At 43.0% G+C, this 27,934-nt stretch overlaps 4 protein-coding genes across 7 annotated transcripts in view; 1 reads left to right on the top strand and 3 right to left on the bottom strand.

Moving 5' to 3' along the window:
• The window catches only part of LOC126511154 (interferon-induced protein with tetratricopeptide repeats 1-like), a 97,521-nt gene extending 96,067 nt beyond the window's left edge, over window positions 1-1,454 (bottom strand). For both annotated transcript variants that reach the window (XM_050158120.1, XM_050158131.1), the window contains exon 1: window positions 1,331-1,454. The gene's annotated coding sequence lies outside the window, so the exon portion shown is untranslated. The remainder of the gene's footprint in view (window positions 1-1,330) is intronic.
• LOC126511155 (interferon-induced protein with tetratricopeptide repeats 1-like) overlaps window positions 1-1,477 on the bottom strand; it is an 83,515-nt gene extending 82,038 nt beyond the window's left edge. Inside the window, exon 1 of the mRNA XM_050158160.1 lies at window positions 1,331-1,477. Within this exon, the coding sequence (XP_050014117.1) occupies window positions 1,331-1,335 (5 nt within the window). The 5' untranslated portion in view covers window positions 1,336-1,477. The remainder of the gene's footprint in view (window positions 1-1,330) is intronic.
• A 2,493-nt stretch (window positions 1,478-3,970) lies between these two features.
• On the bottom strand, window positions 3,971-17,458 carry Ifit2 (interferon induced protein with tetratricopeptide repeats 2). 3 transcript variants are annotated; one of them, XM_050159665.1, is made up of 2 exons: window positions 17,337-17,458; window positions 3,971-7,135 (listed from the first exon to the last, which is right to left on the bottom strand). In XM_050159665.1, the coding sequence occupies exons 1-2, from the start codon at window positions 17,345-17,347 to the stop codon at window positions 5,728-5,730; spliced, it is 1,419 nt and encodes a 472-aa protein (XP_050015622.1). In that variant the 5' UTR covers window positions 17,348-17,458; the 3' UTR covers window positions 3,971-5,727. The 3 variants fall into 3 exon arrangements, with proteins under 3 accessions (XP_050015622.1, XP_050015639.1, XP_050015629.1); XM_050159682.1 differs by having other exon boundaries at window positions 17,341-17,443; XM_050159672.1 differs by lacking the exon at window positions 17,337-17,458 and adding an exon at window positions 12,957-13,149.
• A 61-nt stretch (window positions 17,459-17,519) lies between these two features.
• On the top strand, window positions 17,520-25,734 carry LOC126512125 (interferon-induced protein with tetratricopeptide repeats 1-like). Its single transcript, XM_050159694.1, has 2 exons — window positions 17,520-17,675; window positions 23,396-25,734. Exons 1-2 carry the CDS (start codon window positions 17,671-17,673, stop codon window positions 24,780-24,782), a joined length of 1,392 nt encoding a protein of 463 aa, XP_050015651.1. The 5' UTR covers window positions 17,520-17,670; the 3' UTR covers window positions 24,783-25,734.
• The last annotated feature ends 2,200 nt before the right edge of the window (window positions 25,735-27,934 follow it).

Raw genomic sequence — 27,934 nt, forward strand, 5'->3', positions numbered from 1 at the left:
TTCCTTCAGAGTAATTAGTAGCATCTGCCTTCCCTGGGCCAGTGATGCCACAATCCTTCCCTGATAGGTATTTGGTAGGAAAGATACCATTTTCTTAATTCTCTTTGAGGCTCTGTCAATGGCAGAACCTCAGTAGGTGTAGTTACATTTAAGAAAATCACATTTGCTATGATTTCTCTTTTCTTACAGTCTAATGCACTTGCTGAGTCTCAACAATTGTGAATGCCTATGTACCCACCTAGACCCCTTATAGGTTACTTCAGAGGTCCCATAGGATGCCCGTGTGGACTTCATACTCTATCACTATCACCTCTAGGCACCATTGTTCTGCTTCCTGTAACTAGAAATTCAGCAGTTTATATTTTTGAGGGAGAATTGTTTTCTCCTGCCCACCAGCATTTCACAGCAGAAAAAAAAAAACTTTAAACATTGAGGCTTGGTTTTATATAAAAAAGAATTTTAAAAACCCCAAAATTAAAAACCCTGTTTATCTGTAAGAATTATTTCTTCTGCCTCAATCCTGAAGTGATCAAACATTTCAGCACCTTGAGTTGAATTGGCAGTACTAAATCCAACTCTCATACTGCCTGTTAAGAGTATTTCCTAACACGATCTCTCTGCTGACAAAAAAATCCCAATCAAGCCAAATCAAAACAAACCAAATTAAAAGATGTTCTGGTTTAATTGGGCTCCAGTGCTCTTGGATGGCCCCGAGGAGAACTGGAAAGCCATAATGTGACCACCAGGGAGAAAAAGGAAAAACCATGTGTTTATTTTTGGGGAGTAGTTTAAGTAGCCTGGGGGAGTGGTCTTGACCTTTTCTGGGGAGTGGTCAAAATTTGGCAGGCAGCCTACCTTGACCCTCTCAGGGAGGGTCTAGATGCAAGGGGCACAGAAGCCAGGTTTTCAAAGATGGAGGCCAGAGACCGGGATTTACTACACTACCTTCTAAAAAAGGAAGGCTTCCTTTGACCACACACACACACACACACACACACACACACACACACGGAGCTTCCCGTGACTTGATCAGTCTCTTTCAATAATATCAAGAGGAAAATTCAGCAAGAGCAATTGCATTAGTACTAGCACTGAGTCATATTTTGTCCCTTGAGTAAATCCAACTACATTTTATAGCCCCTCTCCTAGCTCAGGAATTAGTGCCATCCAGTGAGCAGCTTTAGAAATGGCAGGGTCTTGCACATGCCCTCCAAAAGCCATGCTAATTCAGGTGTGTTGAATCTATCAGCAATCAGACAACTTCAGAAACTCCCATGCAGAGAGCAGCGCCGTACATCATCTACTGTGGAGAACCAGAGATTGCACTGACCTCATGATGACGACCTGCTTCTCTGCTGCTGGGGAAAAGCTGGGTGTGGGCTGAGTGGTTCAGAAATCTCAGTCTGCCTCAGCGGGACACTGAGAGGACTATATAAAGGGCCGGTCAAGGGAGAAAAGAACCAGCGGACGCTCTCCTGTTTCTAAGGATTTGTGTTTATGTAAGAGAAGAGGAAACTGGAAAGTGAAACTGACTTAAAATCAGCCAGAAGAGGAAATAGAAACTGAATTCTGAAACCTTTGGGAGCCAGCCAGTTTCCCAGCCTGAAGCAACGCAAAGCAAAGCTAGGCTGACACATGGTGTTTATGAAAGCAGAGTCCCACCAGATACTTATTGTTGTAGTTTTAAAAGCGGCTGAGAGAGTAAGACACCATGCAACAGGGCTCATGAGGAGAAGTTTTTTTTATTGGGGGAAAGGGAATGGGAGAAAAAAGGGAGGGGGATGACTAACCTCTGGAGACAGGAACAGCAGAAGAGAGAGGAAAAGAGAGACAGAGGGACGACAGAGACAGGCAGAGAAGCAGAGAGAAAAGAGAGGAAGAGAAAGAGAGGGAGAGACAAGGAGAGACAGAAAGAGATGAGGGTGGGCAAGGCCCACCTTTTAAAGGGGAACACAGTGAATGTGCTCAGGAGGTGCTCTTAGTAGTTACATCTGAAAAGGTTTCCTGTCAGGACCCCAAGGGCAGGTCAGTACAGATACAGAAATAGTAACTGAGTTCAAATTCTGACAGTGCAGCTACGTACCAGGAAGCAGACATGAACTTAGATGGCTGTGGGATTCTGGTTGGTTGTTTTGCTTAGCAACTTGCTACTGCTAGTTGCATAAGAGGTTAAGTGCTCTCCTGTTAGACCCACTGCCTTTGCCTGTAGCCTGAGAATCTCAGTCAGGTTTCCTCTGTAGCCCCCTCCTTGCCCCTTTACAAAAGTGCAGATTATCAGCAAAGAGTCAGCCACACTGTAAATCATTAGAAAAAATTCTTACTTGCTAAGTCTAAGTCCCTTCTCTGAGATAAGTGATGGGGTAATGTTGTGAGAAAGGGGGGGCCGAGGTTATGTAGTCTTTAGTTGGAACCCCCATTCCCCGGTTAGTGTCGAGCTGATGGTACCCATGCTAACTAAAATAAGGCTCAATGGGACTGTAACACTCCTGTGGTTTCTGCGCTCACTGGATGAAGATAGTGTGAGTCTACTGGCATGGCATGGACTGATGTGGTTCGGACATGGAATGTTCAAGCAAGGCTCCCACTTTGGAGGCTCCCGATAGTTCTGACCACTGTGTTTCCTAACACGATGGTCTCAGTGGAAAGTGGTGGAAACTTGTGGATGAAGTAGATCACTGGACAATACGTGCTTGGGGATGCTACCTTGTCTCAGGCCATCCTTCGCCTCACTCCTGCCTTCCTGGACTCCACGACATGAGTGTTCCCTTCAGCATGTCTCTCTGCTGCCACAATCCCAGAAAATACACAGCCAACAAATCACAGCTGACACCTGAGCCCATCAGTCAAAATCCACCCTCCCTCCTTCATGATTTCTCTCAGGTGTCTGTCACAGCAAGGGAGAAGTGTCAGGGAGCTGGGATGGGATGGGGGGAATGAAAGCAGTCATGACTCAGTCAACTGGCTCTGACCCTGTCAGAGAAAAGGGACAAGAAGAAGAAGCTGAGAGGGGGCTTTTCACCACGGGAAGTCATTACTTGAAAGCAAGCTAGAGATGACAGACGTTTTCTCGCTCCTTCACTCACACAAACACACCCAAGACACTCAGAGTGCCAACCCAAGCAGGGACCAGAGACATACATAAGCAGGCTTGTGGTCAAACAATGTTCTTATGTAGGGTTGGAGCAAGATGAAGAGCAGGTCGAGTGCCAGCATTTTACAGGCTTGCTTGTTAGCACTTAGGGCAGCTTTGTTGGGGATTATCACTTACCTTGGTGAATATATGAGAAAAGATGTGAGAAAGTGACCAAATCACCTCTCTTGACTGATGCTGAAGGAGTGAAATGGGACGCCAAGGGACCCAAGGCAGGAGGGCACACGTGTGCCAACTGCACTACCAGGGTCACATTTACTGTTACAGCTTCTTTGCTAACAGACACAAGTTTACATTTCATCACAGAAGCCTTAGTCACATTCCAGCCTGTTCAAGGTTGTACAGGCAGAATGCTGCTATTTTCCTTCGAAGAAGTATCTGAGGCCTAGGAATGTCATGTGACCTAGCTCCTCTCTAGAAATGGAGGAAGAGTGCAGGCATTTCTGGGTTCCTTCCCACATTCCCCTCTCCAGAAATATCAGCATCACAGGTTTTATGTCTGATTCATAAGTTGTCACATCCTCGTATAGCCTTAGGGAGAGGAATGCCATTTCCTGAAGATGTGGTCCAGCTATGTCCTATAGTCTATCCAGGGTCTCTGACTGGGTTCTTGCCTTGAATTCCTGTCTGGGCTTCCCTCAGCAATAGACTGTAACTTGTTAGCTATATAGACCCTCAAGTTGTTTTAGTCTGTGTTTTGTCCCTGCAACAGGAAGGGAAACAAGGATAAAGGTCAAGATCAAGTGTGTCCCTGTGCAGATATCAGACATCAAATATAAAAAGAACAGACACTTCAGGCTGCAAAATAATTGATGCCACTCTTTATTATTAGTACTGAAGTCTAAGACAGTGAGAGTACAGTAAAATTTCTATTCAGCCAGAACACTGCTCAATGTTCTATCGTGTGTTATTTATTAACAAAGAAATTCAAATGCTGTCTACTGATAAACTTAAGTGCATACAAAGCCTTATAAGAGTTAAAATAACAGGGAACATTGTTACAGCTGTTAGAATGTTCAGTTTTAACAACTATTAATCTAATATATTTTGATTGCTGAAATATATTCATATATACTTATAAGCAAACTAATGCCAATAGAGAATCATTTCTACCCCAGAGGCGGTTGTCAGCCTCACGTTGGGCCAATCGCCTCTCTGCTGCAGCACATCAACCTTAATGTTTAGGCCATTCCAGATCTACCGAGGAAATGCCCATCATCAGTTTCCTGATGTTCCTGAGTATTTTTCAGAGTTCAAAGAAGTTTTTATATTCCTTGGTTTGCAACATTTCTAATGCAGGAAAGAATTCTCCCTCCTACCATTTCCTACCACCAGGCCACAGTTACCAAGTTATTCTCCCACCCAGTGTCCTCCTAGCATCTCTAATGCGGGTTCAGTATAGCACTGTTGAATAAGGAAGTATTCATATGACAGGGACATCTTCCTAATAGTGACTATAAACTGTTTCTTCATGGCTTTATAATCGTCAAGGATGAATCAACATTCTCTTCGTCTCCACGGGAGTTACCACTCAAGTTTGAAATAAATATTTATTTCACTTGTCACTATGGTAGACAGAACCCCCCCTTATTTTCATGTAGCTCCACCCTCGTAGGGAGAGCAGAGTTGGGAAGAAGTCTCCCCATCTTCCTCCCGCAAGTCTGACAATGTAATCGTCTGACTCTATTGGTTTGCACAGATATGGCCCTTCTTACTTTCTCTGTTCTGAGTTTTCCAATTAGGTTGCCATCTGAGCTAATGTTGCAAATAAACTCATGTTTATGGGACACTGTAAATTGATGACTGGCTGGTAAATTGGAGGAAGGATTTTGTCTGTCAGCCTTTGCTGTTTCTTGTTTGTTTTTAGACCTGAAACTCGCCATTCAGTTTCTATTTTGAGCATAACTAATATTGAGCACTATTTTGTGAGCTTTGAAATTATATAGTAAACAAAATCCCTAGCTTCCGTGCTTTAGAAATGTGTGCTGACAGTGGCTATACAGGCATATACAATCCAAACTAACAAGATAATGTACATAATCATTAAATAGTTACATGGATAATTCTCACCACCCTCCACCACCCTTTCCAGGTCATGCTCAGACTGACTTCAAACTCATGGTAATCCTTCTGTCTCAGCTTCCAAGTGCTGAGATTATGGTTTTGAGCAACTGCCCCTGGCTCCTGAGTTTTTTGATGGGCACTGTTATCTATGTAGAACAAGGCTGTGCAATCGCTAAAATAACTCAAGAATGGAAAACTCGCCCATTTGAGGAATTTGGCTGCTTTAAATAATTACAGAAACAAACCCAAGAGAAGCATCCAAAGAGGGTGATTAAAGAATTGCTACCATGGGAACTATCTCTAAGAAATAAAAAGGAATCTAGGCTGTTTGCCAGGCTCTTGTGTCTATGGCTCCAACTGGTTCCTCTCTCAAAGCTCTCTGATCCAGCAATTCAGTAGCTAACATTTGATAGAAGGGTTCCTGTCCATGAAGTTGTTAAATACATTGAATAGCAACTTGGTAAGGATTTCATTTTTTTACCATCAGTAACACTGCAGACACCCTGTCACCCCTACTCATCCGCATCCTCATGCAAAGATGCTGAAGGAGCAGCCTTCTCAGCATCCAGCACCCTCTCAGCTTCTTTAGCTGCTTGCTCGCCTTCTTCATTCAACTCCCGAAGAAACACCAAGATGTACAAGGCCTCAGAATCAAATTCATTTTCAGAAAGTCGCCTTAGGGCAATTCTTTGAAGTTTGTTTATCATCTTTCCTTTAGGCTTCGTCTCCCGCCTTATTTTCACACCCTCCATAAAATGATGGATGGCCTCGTCTTCACACTTCATTTGAAACAACTGGAAATTGCCGTACTGTAGGTGGAGCAACTGTTTGTTGCTTGGTGTGAGAACATTCTTGAGTTCTTTCTGGAAGTAATAATCGGCTTCTTTATACTGGTTTGCCATGGCATAAAGTCCAGCAAGGTAGCTACAGGAATGTTCGAGAAATTCCTTGATCTCCTCTGCTTTCCTTAAGTGGTTAATTGCCAGTTGTATTAGTTCCTGAAACCTTGTTTGATTCCCATTGAATGCAGTCACTCTTGTATGAACCATTCCAAGCACTTTTGACCTGTAGCAGCACCCAATATGGTAATGTGCATAGGCATTGTTTGGCAGGTATTCTAAAGCCTTTGTAAGCAGCTCTATAGCTCTGTCTGCGTCATGTGTCTTGTAATAAAACTTGGCTGCACTGAGCAGCACATCTGTCGCACCTGGGGCTTTCCTTATGGCTTCTTCCACTAGTTCACATGCTTGGTTTTCATCTACCGTCTCAAGCTTCAGTGCCAAGAGGACTTTAAGATAAGAGTTGTTGGGAGAAAGTCTAAGAGCTCCCTTCAGAGAATCAATGGAGTCCTGCCGTGCTGGCCAGTAGTTCAGACGGTAGCATGCAATGGCCCATCCAGAGGTGAATTCTGGGTTCTTCGGGTCCTTTTCCAGAGCCTTCTCAAAACACACCTTCACTCTCTCATTTCGGTTCTGGGTGCACTTTAATCGGGCCCACCCTTCCTCACAGTCAAGCTCAGGACTCTCGATCCTATAGGGACTGGATAACTTCTCACAGACCCCTCTCACCTTGTCGAGATAAGCCTGTGCTTTTGAGAGTTGGCCCATGTGATAGTAAACCCAAGCGTAGTTTCCCCAGGTGACCAGACTTCTGGTTTCTACTTGGTCAGGATGCTGTTGCTGAATGAAACGTTCAGCATCCTCTAAACAGTTCAGCGCTGCCTCGTTTTGGCCTCTGAGGTGGTTGACATAGGCCTGGATGTTGCACATCGTGGCTTTACACTCACTGTTCTGAAATTCGTCCTTGTTAAACACCCTGTCCTCAAACTCATCCAAGGACTCATCTTTCGTTATTAAGTTCCAGGTGAAATGGCATTTTAGCTGCTGGAGCCTGCTCTCCAAGGATTTCTCTATGGTTGTGCTGTGGGACAGAAAAAAAAAGAAACAGTCATTTGGGAGACACCACACATTCACCTGTCAAGGAGTGGGATCTCAGTGAATATTCCTTTCCTTCTAAAGAGAGTTCATCCAAACCTGATCAAGGCACATGCTTTCCTTTCCTTTATTTCAATATTTGTCATATGTCTGAATTACTGCATAAGGAAGTAAGAGTTTGCTAATTTTAGGCAGAAAAAAACCTGACAGAAGGAAGTGAGTCAGTCCTAGATGGTGTTTGGGTTTCCTAGAAAGACTGTTTCTATTAGCTAGTTCCTGCCTTTGTGTTGGAGGGTCTGTGAACCACAGTACAGCTTCAGTGTTATTCCTGGAGCTTTGTATTTAGAGATAGGAACTGAATTTCTTCTTACAAAATCACACCACAATTCTTCACAGACCTTGAAAGAACAGTACTCGACTTCATATGGAAAAACAGAAAACCCAGAATAGTTTCAACAATCCTGTACAAGAATGGTTCATCCAGAGGCATCACCATTCCTGACTTCAAACTCTACTATAGAGCTATAGTAATAAAAACAGCTTGGTATTGGCATAAAAGCAGACATGTGGAATAATGGAATTGAATCAAAGACCCTGACATTAATCTACACACCTACGAGCACCTGATTGCTGACAAAGAAGTAAATATAGTACAATGAAAAAAGGAAAGCATCTTTAACAAATAATGCTGGTCTAATTGGATGTCAATATATATTAGATTGCAAATACATCCATATCTATTGCCATGGACAAAACTCAAGTCCAAATGGATCAAGAACCTCAACAAAAATCCAGTTACATTGAACCTGATAGAAGAAGTGGGAAGTAGCCTTGAACTCATTGACACAGGAGACTACTCCCTAAACAAAACATCAGTAGCACAGACACAGAGAGCAAAAGTCAATAAATAGGACTTACTGAAACTGAAAGTCTTCTATAAGGCAAAAGACATGGTAAATAAGACAGTAGGCCAGCCCATAGAATGGGAAAAGATCTTCATCAACTCCACATCTAACAGAGGGCTGATCTCCAAACTACAAAAAGAACTCAAGAAACTAGATATCAAAATAGAAAATAATTCAATTTTAAAAATGGGGTGATATAGGAAGCCCTTCTGTATATGTGTTGCTTTTATTGGCTAATGAATAAAGAAACTGGCTTGGCCTGATAGGGTAGAACAGAGTGAGGTGGGGAAAACTAAACTGAATGCTGGGAGAAAGGAGGTAGAGTCAAAGAGAAGCCATGGAGCCCTACCAGAGATAGATGCCGGAACTTAACCTGGTAAGCCACAGTCTCGTGGCAAAACATAGACTAATAGAAATGGGTTGAATTAGTATGTAAGAGTTAGTCAATAAGAAATTAGAGCTAATGGGCCAAGCAGTGATTTAAATAATACAGTTTCTGTGTGATTATTTCAGGGCTGAGCAGTTGGGAACAAACAAGCGGCTCTCTTTACAACAATGGGGTACAGAACTGAACAGAATTCTCAGCAGAAGAATCTCAAATGGCAGAAAAATATTGCACAACATCTTTAGCCATCAGGGAAATACAAATCAAAATGATTCTGAGATACTGTCTTATACCTATCAGAATGGCTAAGATAAAAAATACTGAGGACAGCTTATGTTGGAGAGGATTTGGAGTGATAGGAACACTCTACTATTGCTGGTGGAAGTGTAAACTTGTACAGTTACTTTGGAAATCAGTATGCCAGTTTCTCAGAAAATTGGAATCAGTCTACCTCAAGACTCAGTGATACCACTTCTGGGCATAAGATACTCAATCATACCACAAGGATACTTGCTCAACAAAGTTCATAGCAACATTATTTGTAATAGCCAGAGCCTGGAAACAACCTAGATACCCCTCAACTGAAGAATGGATAAAGAAAATGTGGTGCATTTACACAATGGAGTATTACTCAAGTGTTAAAAATAATGACATCATAAAATGGAACTAGACAGGCAAGTGAATAGAACTATAAAAAGACATCCTGAATGAGGTAACCCAGGCTCAGAAAGAGAAACACAGTATGTACTCACTCATAAGTTCATTTGTGACATAAAGCAAAGGATAAAAGAGTACAATCCTCAGTTCCAGAGAAATTAGGTATTAAGAAAGACCCTAATAGGTACACGTGGATTTCCCTGGGAAGGGAAATTAGACGAGATATCCTGGTTGAACTTGGGGTGGGGTGTGATAAAATGTAGGGGATGGGAGATGAGAACATGAGGAAGAGGGAGGGTTGAGGGGAGAGAGGGTTGGAATGGGAGAGCAATGAAAAAGAGATCTTGATAGACAGAGCCACTATGGGGTAAGGGAGAAACCTGGTACTAAGGAACATCCCAAGAATCCACAAGAATGACTCCAGCTAATACTCTAAGCGATAGTGGAGAGGGTGCCTGAACTGGACTTTACCTCTAATCAGACTGGTGAATATGCCTATACCATCATAGAGCCTTCATCCAGTAACTGATGGAACTAGATCCACAACTAAGCCCCAGGTTGAGCTCCAGGAATCCAATCAAAGAGAGGGATGAGGAAATATATGAGCAAGGGAAGTCAAGATCATGATGGAGAAATCTACAGAGACAGCTAAATCAAGCTTGTGGAAACTCATAAACTCTAGATTGACAGCTGTGGAGACTCCCTGGGACCAAACTAGGCCCTCCATTTGTGGGAGACAGTGGTTAAACTTGGACTATCTGAAAGGCCTCTGGCAGTAGGACCAGGGTCTATCCCTGGTGCATGAGCTAGCTTGTTGGAGCCCATTCCCTATTGTGCCCAGCTTTAATGCAGGGGGGGGGGATGGGCTTGGTCTTACCCTGTCTCAATGTACCAGACGTTTTTGACTCTTCATGGAAATCTTTACCATTGGGAGGAGTGCATGGGGAGAAAGGCTGGAAGGAGGTGAGAGAGCACAGGAGGAAGGATGGGAGGGAGAACTGTGGTTGGAATGTAAAGTTAAGTTTAAAAAAAATAAAAATCATTACTTCTTTATACTTAATCTCTTATTTACTATTGAAATTTGAAAATCTTAACTACATGTTTGTATTCTATTGACATTCACAGAGCTGAGTTAAAATTTTTTGTTATCTTAGAAGTTCAAATCCACTTTAGCTCCTTCATTTATCTTTTAAAAGCCAATTGCTTTCTACTTCTCATTATTCTAAATTTTAAGTATTTTTAAGGAAGAAAAATGTATTTTGATTTATGATTTAAAGGGGTTCTCTGACCATCTTGACAGAGAAGGATTGGCAGATTTCATGGCAGCAGAAGCATCTAACTGAATTTCCTCAATCCTCAGGGAATCAGGAAGCAAAGAGTAGGGATGGTGGGACTCATCTGTTTCTTTTCATTAACTACAAGATTTTTAAAAAGTATGTGTATATGTCTATGTAAGGGTATGAGCAAGAAAATGTGGTGTACACAGAGGCCAGCAGAGGAAACTGTATCCACTGGAATTGGAACTACAGTTAGTTGTGGGTCATCTGATACGGGTTCAGGGAACAGAACTCTACTCCTCTAGAAGGGCAGTATTTGTTTGTAATAGCCAATCTGTCTCTCCATCCCCAGTCCAATTTTTATTATATCTTTAATGTGCTTTCTAGTCTAGCATCTTGAAATTTGATCACATTAGTTGTGTCTTTTATTTAAACATTTTTGCTCTCTTCTGCTGTTGGATTACTCTGTAAAATATTTATTATTAAGAGATAGTTACTATCTTTGTTTTTAATTTTTTTTTTTTGCATCTTGTACTTTGCATTGGGTGCCCCTTCCCCTGCCCTCTTCTCTCTCTGTTTTGTTGCCCTCATTCCTCTCTCATGTGCAGTGTTCCCACTTTCACTTTATGTCACATGCACCCTGGCGCCTCCCTCCCCATGCCCTTCTCTTTTATATCATATGTGCTCTGGTGACCTCCTCCTTCCCCCTCTTTTTTATATGATGTGTGCTCTGGTACCCTCCCTCTGATCTCTTCTCTTTTAATGTCTCTTTTCTGTTTTCTTCTGATGCTGATTCCATTTCTAGTTCCCTGACATCTACACACATTCATATAATTACACACATGTAAAGCTAAGATTCACAGATTAGAACAATCAGTGTTCGCCATTCTGAGTCTGGATTTTCTTACTTAATATTTTCTAGTTCTGTCCATTTTCCTTCGGATTGCATAATTTCATTTTGTTCTTTAAAAACACATTCTAATTAAAATATAACGGTGTCACTTCCCTCTTTCCCTGCTTTTCCTCCAGTTTCATTTGTCTCCTCCCTCAAACTACTCCCGTGCTCTCCACTCTGAAATTAATAGCCTCTTTTTCTTGGAGCATTTTGCATATTTTTGGATACATATGCAAAAAACTACAAATACAATCTGCTAAGTCCATCTTTGGCTGTTTGTGTGTATGTGTTTAGGGGCTGAACACTAAGTAACCAGGTACGTAGCTCATCCCTAGGAGAGGCTAGTCCTTAATTATTTTTTAAATGGCAGAATAAAATTCCATTGCATGTACCACATCTTTATTATTTATTTATCATTGTTGGACACCTAGGTTGATTCCATTTCCTTGTTTCATGAAGGAAAAAAAATCTTAGTTTGCAATAAACACGGATGATCTGTAATAAGATTAAAGTCCCTTTGGGCATCTGCTCATTCGAACTACTTATATCTTATTTCCAATCATTCTTGAATTTCACACATTTTACCATCATTGGGATATTTCATCTAATAATTGTATTATATATGCTAGCAATGCCTCAAACCTTTATTTCAGAATGAAATGTAGTCTCCATGTCCTTCCCTGATTCTTCTTCTTACATTGGTGATGGTTCATTTTGATAGCTTACTAATACTTTCACATTCTTGTTTAATTTCCCTTTGAATTTTATTCTCTCAGATTTATAGTTTATACCAAGGATAGGATGTGTGGCTGCAGGAGAGGCTTACTGGCATTTAGCTCCTTTTCCCCCTCAGGGTACCATTGTGACTCTTAAAGATTTTTTCATCTTTTAAGATTCCCTTCAGTCTTACCCAGAGACAGAAAAAGCAATGAGCAGGAAACAAACTAACCCAGCAAAGAAGCCTCTGGAATGTTGTGTATTCTCACTTACATTTTCCATGCTGTCTGTAAACCAGCTATGTATTGAAATACTACAGTTTCTGACTTGAACAATTGATAGCTGGAAAGCCACGTAGAGTGACAAGGATTGTGTTTGATGGTACTGCACCTCTGTGCTACCAGACAGGAGACAGAGCTGAGAGGCAATGAGTGAGGGGAGCTCCTTCCTTCCTATGCTCTGTTTAGTTTGCAACCCTTCTGCATTCTGAGATTAATCCAGCAATTACAAGTAAAATTCAGGAGAGGGGGAAGCAGTGTTAGTAGTCTAAGTACATCTTTAACAATAAAGAAATAAAAAAAGAACACTGTTATATAATATTCATATTAGATACTCTCAATTTAATTTTGCAATGGCGGTGCAGAGAGAGGGAGGGAGGGAGAGAGAGAGAGAGAGAGAGAGAGAGAGAGAGAGAGAGAGAGAGAGAGAGAGAATTCACAAGAACAATTCTCCCAGATCTATCTTTATAAGAAGTCCCTGTGAGAATCAAACAACCCTCTCTGATGTCAGGTAGATAAGCAGATCTGGAGGAAGCCACAGGGCATCTCTATGACAGATTGACAGCTGTAGAGACAGAGGTATGAAAGGTAAAATCAGGACTGGCCTCTCTTGGGACCTTGGCTGCTTAGGATTTGCATCTGTCATCAAGGCTGACTGCATTCTCCTCACCAGCAGAGAAAGGGAGGGCATACCTCATGGTTGCTGTGCCTCTCAGCTGTGTTGAAGGGCTCAGAGCGGCTGCAGGCAGCTGCAGACAATCTCGTCCTCCGACTCCTAAGGAAGAGCTACAGACCCTTATATATCACCAGCAGCTGATTTCCTTTCCTGTTTCTCTGCAGCTGGCCCCACAGAAGAGAAATAGAAACCAGAAAGTAAAACGGATATCACCACCATTTGTGTACAAATGAGTTGAAAGAAAGCCAAGCCTTTCAGGGACCAGCTTTGTGCTGTGAGTCAGAAAGTATTGATGTCTTAGATTTGCAACAGAGAGGGTAATCAACCTGGAGAAGAAAACCTTTACCACAGCATCTGGCCTCACTCTCCTCACCCCTATGACCCACAGGCCACTGTAGGGAGCAGTTTCTATTCCCCAGGAGCAAAGATTTTTCTCTGCTTCATTCACTAAGCTCCTTTCCTTCAAGGATAAGGGCACACTCCGTGGCCTGGCGGAGACTTGAAATGCGGATGTTGAATGAATGGACACACATTCTGATAGCCACCTACCTGCATTTCTAGGCTGTGGCTCCCTGAGGAAAGTGACCCCCTGCCTCTAGAGGCTTTAGTTTCTTCTGTTCTGAACTGGAAACAATACTGTTACCAGATCACCATGGTGATGGGAGGATGAAGTGGGTGAATGAGTGAAATGTTCCAGAATCATGCCTGGCACCTAGGAACTAGTGTAATTAGTAACCAAAATCATTATCTGGAAACGAGAAGGCACAAACTTTGGATATTTGCTTTTTCCAGAGCCCAAAATAGTCTGACATTCCATGACCTGTCATGATCACTAACAATCTAGAGGCAAATCATGTTTAGGGCACTCTATGCAGCCCTGGCTCCCTTGGGACCCGCCTTCTGGGGCAGCGTGTGCATACCCAGGTGTTCAGCAGCTCTCATCTGTGATGAAAGAGAAATGTGCTGGCCTTGCCTTTTCCTTATTTATGCTTGTGTTCGTTAATCTTGGCTATCTGCTAGTCTTGGTAAAGCACAGGTCTGCCTCTGTCTGTGGAAGTGTTTCCAGAGACACTGGCAAATGAGAAAGCAAACAAGATGGAGAAGGCCTAACCCGAATGTCAGTAACATGGCAGAAGTGGGGAAGCTGGCATGAGTACTCATGATGAACCCTATGTGACCACTTGAATGTTTGTAAAGTGCCCTCTCCCAAGAACACTCCATAAAGACTCACATGAAGACTCTTGTTTTTGAAACTTTGAACACTGACTTCCACCAGGAATGATCCAAGTGCCTTTCAGGCCTCAGTCTTTGAATGGGGTGTCATCACCGGTCCCTCTTTTTCTCAGGCATTCAGCAACTTGGCCTGAGCCGCCACTGGCTTTCTGGACTCTCCACAGAAGGATACTCTGGGACTATACGACCTCTGATTATACAGGACCATCTAATACATCCCATAGAATAAACCCTTTGGGAAACTCTGGCCCATATACTACTCTTGAAAAGAGAAGAATTACAGAATATACAGACCCATAGGTCAAAAGGTCATAACACAATTTCCCGACGTGTTTTCTGGGTCACACCAAGACCCACTACTAAAAGTAGATTCTTGCTTCTGTCCTCGCTGACAAATCAAAATGTTTAAAGTGATTTTCCGCATGAACTTCAGCAGTTAATGTAGCAGTGAACCAGCTTGGCATCTCTGTCTCCTTCATCAGCATGTACTTTAGTTTGATTAAATGTCTTTCCCGAAGGTCCATGTCCCAAAGTCTTGGTTGACAGCTGATGGTACTAATGGATAAAATGAAAGTAATTAGGTCATTGATGGCATGTCTCTGAAAGGGATTTGGAGGAACTAGCCTCTTCCTGTCTCATTCCTTAGGTCCTGGTCACCACGTGACAGGAGCTTCCTCTGCCCTGTTCTCTCCATTGTAATGTGCTTGCTGTAGGCCCAAGTGACCAAGTACAGAAACCTCTAACACTGTGAGCCAAGATAAATCTTTTCTCTTTTTATGTTAGTTGCCTCAGGTATTTTGTTATAATTACAAAAATTTAACTAACACAGAAATAAACTCAGCATTATTTCTTTTGCTGTGGTTCAAATGTATCCCCTGAAGTTCCTGTGAGAAACTTGATCCCCATGTGCCAATGTAGTGAATGGGGCATCTGGTGGGTGGTAGGATGCTGAGTCATAGGAGCCAATGACCCAGCATGAATGGACCAATACTGTTACCATGGCAGCAGGTCTCCCTAGGAGAGCAGTTGCTTCTTTCTGGCTCTTTCATCCTCTTTGCTTTTCCACCTTGAGATTACCCACCAGGAAAGCAATTGGCACTCCCTCATCTCCTACATCCTGGCTTCTTAACTGTGGGGAAGCAAACTTCTCTTCATTATGCATTACCCACTCCATGGCACTCTGAGAGAAAAGATGAAAGGACTAAGGGTCTTCTTTTTCAAAAATAAAAAAAAAAGTGTGTTTTGGGGAAAAAGAGAAAGTGAGAGAAGAATCTAGAAAACAGAGAGAAGGGAAAAGACTGCCCATGACCAGCACCATGGAAATGGGAGAACAGGAAATAATAGTGGAGACATCAAGATATAACATAGTAAAGGAAGCAATAGAGAGTAAGGGAATAAGAGAGAGAGAGCAGATGGCAAGAGTTAGAGGTAGGTAGGTAGGTAGATAGATAGATAGATAGATAGATAGATAGATAGATAGATAGACAGACAGACAGACAGACAGATGAGTACAGTGAGACGAGTCGAGCAGAGAATAATGGCAATAGCCAGGTTATAAGAAGGATGAGTAGCTGTCAGGAGGGAAGCCTGTCAGGTGGAAGGAGTTTAGAGTAGAAGAAGGATGAGAAAGGCAAGGATGTTCGCACGAACTTTGAAATTTATAACAGGTGATAACTGTGATAGTGATGGTTTTTAGAGACCAGCATGAGCTTTGATACGCTGATGGTGCCATGGGTAGCCATATGCCCCTCCTATCAGGTGAGGGAAATGACTGCTTTTTGGCAGATAGGCACTGGTATCACAAGTTCCTGAGGAATTCCAAACTACTGCTGGTCCTAATATATCTTTCTTTCTTTCTTTCTTTTTTCCCGGTAAAAAGAAACCTCTGTCCTCCCATGCTAAAGGCAACACTGGTCACTAGAACCAAGAAATGAGGTCAACTTAATTGTCTATCATTAGGGGAGTGGAGAGACTATAGGAGGACCAGCAGTAGTAGTGCATGCCTTTAATGCCTGTACTTGGGATGCAGAAACAGGTAAACCTCTGAGTTAGAGGCCAGCCTCATCTACAAAGTGAGATTCAAGGCAACCAAGGCTACACAAAGAAACCTGTCTCAAAAAGAAAAAGAAGAGGAGGAGGAGGAGGAGGAGGAGGAGGAGGAGGAGGAGGAGGAGGAGGAGGAGAAAAGGAAGAAGAGGGGGAGAAAAGAAGGAGGAGGGGGAGAGGAATACTGGGAGAAGTAGGGGGTAGAAGAACAGAAGAAAGGAAAGAGGGAGGGAGGGAAGGAAGAAGGGAGGAGGAAGAAGGAAGGAAGGAAGGAAGGAAGGAAGGAAGGAAGGAAGGAAGGAAGGAAGGAAGATTGGAGGACTCTGTGGTTAAGAGCACTTGCTGCTCTTTCAGAAGACGGGAATTCAGGTCTCAGCACCCAAACTGGGCAGCTCACAGCCTGGAACTCCAGATCCTGGACATCTGGCTCCCTTAATCTGGCCTCACACATATGTGACACATGCACAGACACACATGTACACATAATAAAAAATAAATTTAAAAAAAAAACACTGAGGTTTAAAAACAAAACAGCAAGTAGACAGGAGTGGACAGGTGTGGGCACCACCTAACCAATCTTGGCTTCTCTAGAGGCTTTTCCTAACATTTGGGGTTTCAGAGATAAAGATTCTAGCTTATCAACTCACTGGGATTCCTCAGAGAAGAACGTCTATATCCCGGCCAAAGCTCATAACAATGTATGCTACCTTCAAATAATATAATGATCCAACTCTTTGCCAAGCAAAACAGACACAAGAGCGTGTGAGGCTCTGTCTGCTGAGCTTGCACCCTAGCTGATGGAAAGGGGGTGTGGCTGCAGGGTGGAGCAGACTTGCCCTTCTCTCTGCTCTCATCAGCCATGCGCCTCTGGCCTCACTCAGGCCACTTTATGCCTGAGCTTCTGCTCGTGTCTATTGCAGACAGGCTGCTCACTCTGGAAATGTCATGGACTAAACACCTCTGAATTAACAGCAAACTCTTTCTCCTCTCCATCAAACATATTGAGCGTTTAAGTAGCTATCAAAATCCAGAACTCTGGGGTAACGTTGAGGTTTTCATAGATACTGGATTCAACATCAAAGAATCATTTAAAAAATAATTAAAAATGTAGTTGTTACCTACTGGTCATGGACTGTTGACTGCAGGCAGTCTATTCCAGAGCCTTCTCCCCATTGGTTCAGGGGAGAGAGCAAGAAGTCCAATCCCTGCTTGCTTTGAGCTTCCCTGCAGGGGGAAAGCCACAGGCTTTAGTTTCACTTTCCACCTTCAGTTTCAGTTTCCTGCTGGAGGCTGGAGCACTGGAGGACAGCCCACAGAGCTGTTGCCTAGCACAGCCTAGCCGAGAGTTCAGTGGGGGTGAAAGTCCACAACAGAGCAGAGCATCAAGAAAGGATCCTGAAGAGTCCTGTCCTGGTGAAAGTCCAGAGAACTTCAACCACCTTCACAGCCACCATGGGGTAAGGATTTCCCTGCTCTGCAGTTTGAATGAACCCAGGACACAGACATTTGCTTGTGACCAAGTTTAATTGAGTCTGCTTATATTCCTTCGCTCTGTCCTCTGGCTTCTCTTCCTACTACTGAAAAGGGAAAAGGACACTAATTGTCCTGAGGGTCCTGGGATTTTGTTTAATGAGAGTGCTGTTGGCACCCAGGATGGGTGACAGGAAGCTTGATTTAGTTTTTAAGGCTGTCTCACACATGTGGTTCAAAATACCTAGGGGAGAATTTAGCATGAACATATCTCATAGAGACAGATGATTACCTAGGAGTGCCAGGTGCATTGTTACCCATCCCAGGTTGGTTTAACCAGTGCACAGGACACATTCTTTTTTTATCTTCCAGGATTAAGAAACAAAAATATGGAAATACAATTTCTTCTGACAAGAGGTATTTTAGTGCCCCCCAACCACAAGAAAAACTCAGTATACATGGACATATATTATACATGAAACTATATGTACATATAGTATATATATTCAATGCATATGTGAGCTATATTATTATATATCCAAGAAATACTAGGCACTGAGTGGATCTTCTTTATGTGAATGGCTCTGATTTTTTTATGTTTGAAATTGCCTTTTGGGTTTAAAGTGCCAGTCAGTGGAGTTCTTTTTCACGGACTCTAGGACTTCATTGAGCATCTCTTGACTTGGGCAATTACTCTTCTGTTTTTGTACAAAGGATCATCAATAGTATGTGAGTATGCAGGAGACTGAGAACCCTGTTGTCTGATGAGACAGAATACAGAAATCACAGTGGTAGAAAAGTGTGGATCCCAAGTAACTAGAGGGCAATAGGCTGGAGAGGACCAGTCAGGTGACAGTCATAGTCATGGGGTCAATATTCCAATCCATGCCTGGATCTAGAGTTCCCATGACTCTAGCAGGTAGCTAGGACTGGTTCGCAAATGAGTGCCTGCAGTGTGCAAAAGGCTGGAGATCTCCAAGTGCACCAGGGAGTCTGGATGCTGAAATCTCCAAGTGCACATGTGCAGTAGGATCCAGGTTGCTCTCTGTCCCAGTTGCCCACACAAATGGCCGCTGCCTCTGTGCTGCTCGGCTTTCCTGCTGCAAGTGCTTATGCACAAGTGCATGTGCCTCCCCCTTGGGGCACAGCTCCCCAAAAGGATCCTTGTGAGCCTCCCAGTCAAGGCAGATCTCCATGGACAGATTGTTCCAGATTTCAGAGTGTTCTTAGCTACCATGCTAATGTCTTTATTTCCCATAATGTATGGACACCATCTCTAATTCCAGCTGTGGGCTGCTGTAGGCAGGGAAAGCAAATTCAAGCAGGGTTGAATCGGATGTCCCCGGGCCATGACTAATTTTCCTACAGAAATCTGTCCTTCATTCCTAAGTGCCCTGGAAAGAAGGGATAACCATGCATTATGTTATTTGGGAGGGAAAGAGAGACAAACAGGCAAAGATAAAGATGGAGAGAAAAGAAATTGCTTATGCTTTTGTCTCTTTCTAGCCTGGCTCATCGAATGTTACAGGTTAAGATCTGAGTCCAGGCAGGCACAGCTGCCAGGCATTCCCAGATACACTTTTCAGATATCCAAGTCATTGTGTCCAACATCGATGAACTGGGCCAGGGCCACATGACTAGAAACAGAAATAGAGACATTTCATTACAGCAGTCTGGAAATTAGAATGGAAGAGTGAGATGAGGGATAAACCCAAAGAGCACTGGACCACGAAACTCATACCCTTTACATGGCATGAACAAAGAGCCCTGTCTCTTCTCCAGGTTGGTACATCATGGACATTTTGAGCATCCTCTGTCCATTACTTGAAGCCTAGGAAAGGAAGTTCCACCAGAGTTTCTCTGCGAACAAGCTTCGTTGATGGTCATTGCTGTTGCTCTCTCTTTGGTGCCCAATCTCAAGCCACTCTCCATAAGATCTGAAATGTCTCCGGGCAGTGGTGGCGCACGCCTTTAATCCCAGCACTCGGGAGGCAGAGACAGGCGGATCTTTGGGAGTTCGAGGCCAGCCTGGTCTACAAGAGCTAGTTCCGGGATGGTCACCAAAGCTACAGAGAAACCCTGTCTCGAAAAAAAAAAAAAAAAGATCTGAAATGTCATAAGAAAGGAGGGGGCAGCATCACAATTGCTTCCCTAGGAGATTTAAAATAGCGCAGGGCAAGTTGCTTAGTGGGTAAAGGTCTTGCCAAGCAAGCACAAGGATTGCAACCCCAGTGCTGTTCCTGAGAGAAGAACAGGAAACCACCGTCTGTCTTTCCCAAAAAACAAGCAGGTGAAGCAGAGTGTAAAATGCTGTCCTCTGACCTTCATATGCATGCCTTGGCTGTAGCATGCCTTACACACACACACATGCACACACGCACGCATACACAATGTAAATGTCACATGAAAAGAAGTACTGAGGAAAGAACAGGGTTTAAACAAGATCCCTAAAACACCATTAATTATTGACAAATATGACTTCTTTGTATATTTGATTTTGCTTTTCTTAATCTTCTTCCAAATAATTTTTATTTTTGAGATTATGATTTAATTGCATTTTTGAGATTATGATTTAGTTATATTTTCCTTCCCTTCCCTTTTTTCTTTTTCCTCCTTGAAATCCCCACGTAATACTCTTCTTTTCTTGTTTAAAAATCCATGCCCTCTGTTTTCATTAACTGTTATTGCAACCACACACACACACACACACACACACACACGAGTTCATGGCACAGACAGGAAAGACTGCACTATGATGGAGTAGAATTGTGGCCTCTGCAAGCTGGGAAGAAATACCTATTAGGTGAGAGACTATAGGGGCAGGCAATGTAATCTGAGATTTATAACTAGGTAAGATGAATCAAAGACAAAAACAAAACAACAAAAACAAAAACTCACCAAAGTTCTCTTTTTGTGTAAGCCAACTGGGTCCATTGGAATCTCTCTTTTACGTTTTTATTTTGTTTGTTTGTTTGTTTTGTTATTGTTTTTCAATACAGAGTTTCTCTGTATAGCCTTGGCTGTCCTTGAACTCACAGAGGTCTGCCTGTCTCTGCCTCCTGAGTGTTGGGATTAAAGTTGCGCCATTGGATTCTCTTATGGAGCTGAGGCAGAAGGACTCAGCCATACATTCAGTGTTTTGTCTCTTTGGTCTTTTTGAAACCCTGTCTCCCATGGTATAGGTTCTTACAGGAGCTCATGCTAGTATCATAATGTGTTGATTATTTTAGGTTATAGTGAATCCAATCCTGTTTTCAAACATGGTTTTATTATTGGAAGGACCTTAAAGATATCATAGAATGGGGGGGGGGTCAAGACTTCATGTCAAAAAATGTATTTCCCTACGATAGGGATTGCACCTAATCTGTGGTTATTTGGGTAGCTGGCTGGTCTTACTGAGAAGCTGGAAGCAGCGTACCTTCTTAGGTCACATAGTCCCATTTTAAACAGATTTAGACATGGACTGAAAAGGGGGCTCCAGGATAATTTATTGCAATTTATCTCTTCAGCCAGACTGAAGGTAAATTGCCTTTCCGGCACAGATCATTGGCCTGATCTATGACCTCCCCAACTACAATAGCTCTCAATGGAGGGCACACGAGAAGGTCTCCACCTAGTGGTAGATCTTCTAACATGGGCTGCGGGGGGTGGGGGGTGGGGGGGGACAGCTTTCCCTTCATGGGCCTTTAATGAGCTGCATGAAGGCTGCCCCACCTCATCAGTATGGGTTTTCATTCCATTGCTTCCCATTTTAATGTCTTTTAAATAATTTTACAGTTTACAGTTCATTGTGTATGTCTACCTCTTATGATCCCTTGGGCAAAACCGACCCTTCTCCAACTGTCTCCCACATTCTCTGCTGCAGTGACTGATGTCCACAAATTCAACAGCCCTTCTTGGGTCATTTTTCCACTGACATTACATTCTTGAAATGGTTAATTACAGAGATAGTGACAATGTTTACACTTTCCAAGGCTAAAAGTGTATGGGGCTTGAGGCTCTAGGTGTGCCTGGAAGGGGTAGCAGGAAGTGGAGGCGGTGGTGATGGAAGATTGTGAGGTTGCTGAGAGATTTCAGTTCCAGAGGTTTGATCACTAAGGGGACAAATGACAGCTTCCATGTACGGTTGAAGCAACCTCTGTTTCCTAACCTGTTCTTTTACTACAGCTGCATAAGGTATACATATTGAAAGAACCTGGGTGGAGGAGAAAGGAAGTCAGGGCTTTGCACTGACTGGGGATCTTTCCATGGTTCTATAGTTTGTACAGGTAAAAGAGGCAAACATAATTTTGGCCAAACATCATGTCATTTCAATCATCGTCCTTGCCCTATTCCATGCACTAGACAGTCCTCAAGTCAATAATGTTCAGGGAACTTCTGCATTCAAAACTTGTGTCGTGCAGAGGAAATAGGATTTGAGCTAGAGAAAAGGTTTGTAGACTAAGGTGACTTTAATCCAGGACCCACTGAGCCAACGCTCACAGTCACACAAAGCTTCCATTGAGTCAGTGGTGCTATGTTCTGCTCTTCCAGTCTGCAGAAGTGATGCTAATGGACCACAGAAGGCGATTTCAGAAAGATTCACTGTGGGATTATTAGTGGGAACTTCACTGAAAGAAGAAGACAAGGTTTCTATGGCTCAGTGGTTTTCAACCTCTGGGTCACGCTCCATCTGGGGTCACAGATTTACATTATGATTCATAACAGTAGCTAAATTACAGTTATAAGCTGGCAACAAAATCATCTTATGGTTGGGGGTCACTACAAGAGGAGGAGCTGTACAAAATGGTTGCAGCATTAGGAAGGTTAGAAAACACTATGGTTTAGCAGAAGTGGAACCTGGAAGAGGAGGCCATCAATAGTGCCTAGTGTAATCTTCATAGCATTTATAGAGGGAGGCACGGGGTACAGGTGAGCTAACCTGATCCATGAGGTATCTAGATGACTGTTTCCACTGGCCTACTTTGATGACTGTCTGCTTCCATTAACTCAGCCTTTGGGGCAGGATGCTAGTTTGCTCTATTATGGGTAATACAAGGTAGCACACCTGTATTCTACTATTTTTGGCATTGTGGATGTCAAATGAAAAGATGACCTAATGTAATAAAAACTCAGTAGTCAGAAATTGAGAGAAAGACCTGAAAGACCCCAAGAAAACTGAGGAACTGACTGACCCTCTCTCCACCTTTTCCAGACTCTCAAGCCCTGAAAACTCCCCCCAAACCTCCAAAGGTTGGAAGTGTTTTTTCCGGGCCTCTCGAGCCACACTGCAATGACTTCTCAAAACTAAGTGTTGAACCCATGGACAGTCCTATTTAGGTCAGTTCAGGTGGCAGGCACTTGTGCACATTGTCTTCAAAGACATAAGGGAAAGGGGATAGTTTTGTAGAGTTTCAAACCCTAGACAGGAGTCTGACATGTATGCTCGTGTGTCTATACTTGTGTAACCGTGTCCAGTTTCAACGGAAAGGGGTAGCTTGCAGCCTAAGTTTGTAAGTACAAGTACATAGATGTGCATGGACCAGGAGTTTCTGGCAGTTCTCATAAATGGACCTGAGAGATTGATGTGAAAAAATATCAAGAAATTCTAAAGAAACAAAATGTCACACTTCCAGGAAATAAGCAAGAATGTTGTAAAATGTGTTTTCCGTGGTGTCAGATTCTGGCCAGGTCTCACATAACCAATCTTCCTGCTTCCTTCTCACAGAGAGAATGCGGGTGCTGATCAGGTCAAGGAGAATCTCCTTCAGCTGAGCTGTCACTTCACGTGGAACTTGCTGTTTGAAGATGCTGACATACCTGATTTGGAAATGAGAATCTTAGAGCAGGTCGAGTTCCTAGACGTCATGAGCCCAGTGGGGATGCACAACCTCCTGGCCTATGTGAGACACCGGAAAGGCCAGCATGAGGGAGCCCTGCAGAGCCTGAGAGAAGCAGAAGCCTTGATCCAGAAAAAGCCACTGGGCAAAAGAAGCCTGGTAACCTGGGGCAACTGTGCCTGGGTGCATTACCACATGGGCAGCTTGGCAAAAGCCCAGAGCTACCTGGACAAGGTGGAGAATACTTGCAAGGAATTTGCAAGTCCCTTCCGCTACAGGATGGAGTGTGCCGAGATGCACTGTGAGGAAGGCTGGGCCTTGCTGAAGTGTGGAGGACAGAATTATAGACGAGCCATGAAAAGCTTTGCAAAAGCTCTGGAAGCTGAGCCTGAAGACCCCGAATACAACACTGGCTATGCTATTGTAGCCTATCGCCAAGACTGTGATGACAATAATATTTCTCTGGAACCCCTAAGGAAGGCTGTCATATTAAATCCAACATATCCATATACTAAAGTTTATCTTGCCCTGAAACTTCAGGATGTAGGAGAAACAGAAGAAGCAGAAAGACACATTGAAGAAGCCCTCAGCAGCACATCCTGTCAAACCTATGTCTTTCGGTATGCAGCCAAGTATTACCGCAATAAAGGCTGCATAGACAAAGCTCTCCAACTCCTACACAAGGCCTTGCAGACATCACCTGACTCTGGCTACCTGCATTACCAAATAGGGCTCTGTTACAAGAAACAAATGATCCAACTGAAGAAATACAGAAACAAACATTCCAGTAGGCAGAGCAATATGAAGAAAATGGCACAACTGGCCATTTCTGAATTTCAGAAGACTATGGAACTGAGGCCCACATTTGAGATGGCTTACGTTTGCATGGCTGAAGTGCAGGCAGAAATTCACCAATATGAAGAAGCTGAGGCAAATTTCCAGATAGCGCTGAACATGAAGAACCTTACAGGTCACATAGAGCAGGACATTCATCTACGCTATGGCTTTTACCAGCAATATCATCAGAAATCAGAAGACAAGGCGATCACCCACTACTTAAAAGGTCTAAAAATAGAGGAAACGTCCTATGCCCAGAGGAAACTACTCAAAGCTTTGAAGACAGTAGCTAACAAACGGATTCGGCAGAATGTTCAACTTGTGGAGAGCACCAGCCTCCTTGGGTTAGTCCACAAACTGAAAGGGAACATGCCCGAGGCCCTGCTGTACTACGAGAAGGCTCTGAGGCTCACTGGGGAGATGAATCCTGAGTTCTGAATGCAGCTCACCTCTGTGAAGATAATGTACTCATCACTGAGATTCCATCCCTCCTAACTGACTGCTTTCCCCAGAACTGCATTCTTGCTGAAATTCAAGAACCGAAATGCATTGGCTCCTGCCACCTCTTTCTCACCCTCATTGTCCTGTCTAGAAGGAATTTCAGTCCCCACTACATCTGCTCATTTAATGGCTGGGACTAACTTCTGCTGTTCTCAATGCTTCGCGCCCTGTCACAAACCTTTTTCTTTATGTCTGTGCTGTGAGAAAGTCTTCATCGTCTGCCTGCCAGTGTCCTGAACAAAGAAGTCTTCTCCAGTTAGGATTCATTTTAGGTCGTCAGAAACTCTTACTATAGTACAACCTCAGAGCAAAAGAGATGAGCGAAGGAGAGAGTTTGAAAGCGGAGGAGGTCTCACAGTGCTGGGCATTTAGAAGAACCAAGAAGACTTTCAGCTTATTGGGGAAATACAAGGCAAGTCCTTTTTAGGTGGCATAGCCTGAAAATTATATAAATACCTTCATTCAATAGGTGTATGCTAAAAATATCAAGTTAAAGCAAGTGCAATAACAAATTTGTTATATTTTGTTGATGACATTTTAAAAGATGCGATTGTCTATTTGCATAGTATCTTGGATATCTTTTATTCTCAGCTTGATACTTGTTGGAGTCATCTGGAAAGAACTGTCTCCATCAGGATGACATGGGCATATTGTACGATTTTGTCTTGATTCTCACCTGCTGTTGGATGACCTACTCCACAGTGGGTGGTTTCATCCCTAGGCATGTGGTCCTGGTCTGTAGAAGATATCTAACTGTACATCTACTAATAAGTAAACCAGCAAGCAGAATTCTTCCATGATTTCTATTCAGTTTCTGCCTTGACTTCTTCCCCTGAGTTTCTTCAGTGATGGATTGTGATCTTTAAGTCAAATAAACACATTTCCCCAAGTTGTTTTTGGATGTTCATCACGGCAATAGAATACATAAGGTCATGAAACAGCAACAGCAATGAATGGAACGATAGCAGCCATGGAGAAGAAGGTATATGCATATAAACACTGCCCGGTGGTTGAGTGTGTGTGTGTGTGTGTGTGTGTGTGTGCATATGTGTGTGAAAATGAGAGCTAATCATTTACTTCTATATGTCATGAATTGCAAGGGTGATTAATGTCACCATCATCCCTAAGGGTTGGCATTTATGAATGCCAGAATCTGATGCTAGGGACAGGCTTATCTGGGTCATTCACCCAACACCTGAGAAACGCGCAGCTGAAAACTGTTTTCAGATTTACACCTGATAAGGCAAGAACATGTTTATTAAGTACAAGCATAGGAAATAACTCGTGTACTCCCAGAAGGTTCATGTCACGGTTGACTACTTAAGTCTACAAATGAAGTGGGAGAGATACCATGGTAGAAGGAAGGGAGAGAGCGTGGGTCCTGAAAGCGTTACTAACCAGCCAGTCTGAGAAAGTAGCACACCTCTCTTTCTAGGACCGTTTTCCTCTTGCTCCAAGGGAAACTCTTTTGCATGATTCCTCAAAGAAAGATACTCAGGTTAAAGAGGGAGGCCCCTCATGTTTCTGTTTCAAACAGGATTATTTTGAAGGGTGAGTATCTTCTCTCCTTCACATAGATCCTCAGAACTGAGGTCTTCAGCAGGATCCAAAGAAGACATTAGTAATAAAATGTGTCTGCTCATAGTGAAGTGGCTGATGGCTGATGTTTTGTATAGTTTATAAACTGGATTTCCAGAAATCTCCCTTTCATTTGAGAATTTTTCCATAACATGTAACTAGGAGGAGCTTAGGATGGGTGAGCTTGTGTGTTCCTGGCTAACATTAGTGTAGAGTTAAGAGACTGTGTGTTCCTGGCTAACAGTGTAGATTTAATCTATAGAGCACAGATATCAGGGGACACTGAATCCTTAAGGAATGAAGACTTAGTCTTACAAGGAGGAATTTCTGAGAATGGGGCCTCCATGGTAGGAAGGCTTATTAATATTTTGAATCATATATAATCTTAAAAAAAAAAAAGAGGATCTTAGCTGGACAGTGGTGGAGCATGCCTTTAACCCCAGCACTCAGGAAGCAGAGGAAGGTGCATCTCTGTGAGTTCAAGGCCAGCCTGATCTTACAGAACGAGTTCCAGGATAGTCAGGGCTACACACAGAGAAACACTGTCTTGAAAAACAAAACAAAACAAAATCGAAAACAGGGTCTTGCTATGTAGCTTGGGTTAGCCTTGAACTTGCATTCCTGCCTCAGCCTCCAGAGTCCTGGGTTAAAGGAAAGGAAGGGATGTAAAGACATACATGTCTTGCTTCATACACAGTCCACATTTTGTTTTAGTGTTTACTGTGTGTGTGTGCATGCACACATATGAGCGTTCCATGACACGCATGTGGAGGTGAGAAGACAATTTTCAATTGGCTGATATCTTCCACCCTGTAAGGACAGAGTCTCTCATTTATGCTGCTAGGAAGTATAACCCAAGATAAATTCCCTACAAGTTTCAGGCCACGTCTGCTTTTCCTTACTCCCATCTTGCTGTAGGATCACTGAGGTTACAGATCTGTGCCACTATACCTAGCTCTTGGGCTTTCACAGCTATTTTTTTAAAGATTTATTTATTTATTAAGTATACAGTGGTCTGCCTGTATATGTCCCTGAAGGCAAGAAGAGGGCACCAGATCACAGATGGTTGTGAGCTACCATGTGGTTGCTGGGAATTGAACTCAGGACCTTTATAAATGCAGCCAGTGCCCTTCACCTCTGAACCATCTCTCCAGCCCCCACAGCTATGTTTTTAGTCCCCAGCACTGTGCCACCCACACCGGGGAGCACCTCTTTCCTCATACTTATTAGGAGTATTTTCAGCTGTTTGGGATTTCATTTGCTCTTCTTTCTCCCCTTAGGGTATAGTCTGTCCTTTGTTATCTAGATTCACAGAATTGGGTGGAGGAGACTTTTAATCTTTTGGGCTAAGTCCCAGAGTAAATACTGCACTTACCAGTCACTACAGTTTGGACCAGAGAAAAACACAGAAACTGGAGCCAACAGAAGAATATTGTATATGTATATGGAAGTAAAACCATGAAAAAGTAAATGAAATTTAGTACTATTTCTCTGTGAGGAAAAGTAGTACA

Source organism: Alexandromys fortis, unplaced genomic scaffold (genome assembly GCF_014885135.2).
Source record: "Alexandromys fortis isolate MF-2015 unplaced genomic scaffold, M_Fortis_MF-2015_v1.1 scaffold_10, whole genome shotgun sequence".
Classification (NCBI taxonomy): domain Eukaryota; kingdom Metazoa; phylum Chordata; class Mammalia; order Rodentia; family Cricetidae; genus Alexandromys; species Alexandromys fortis.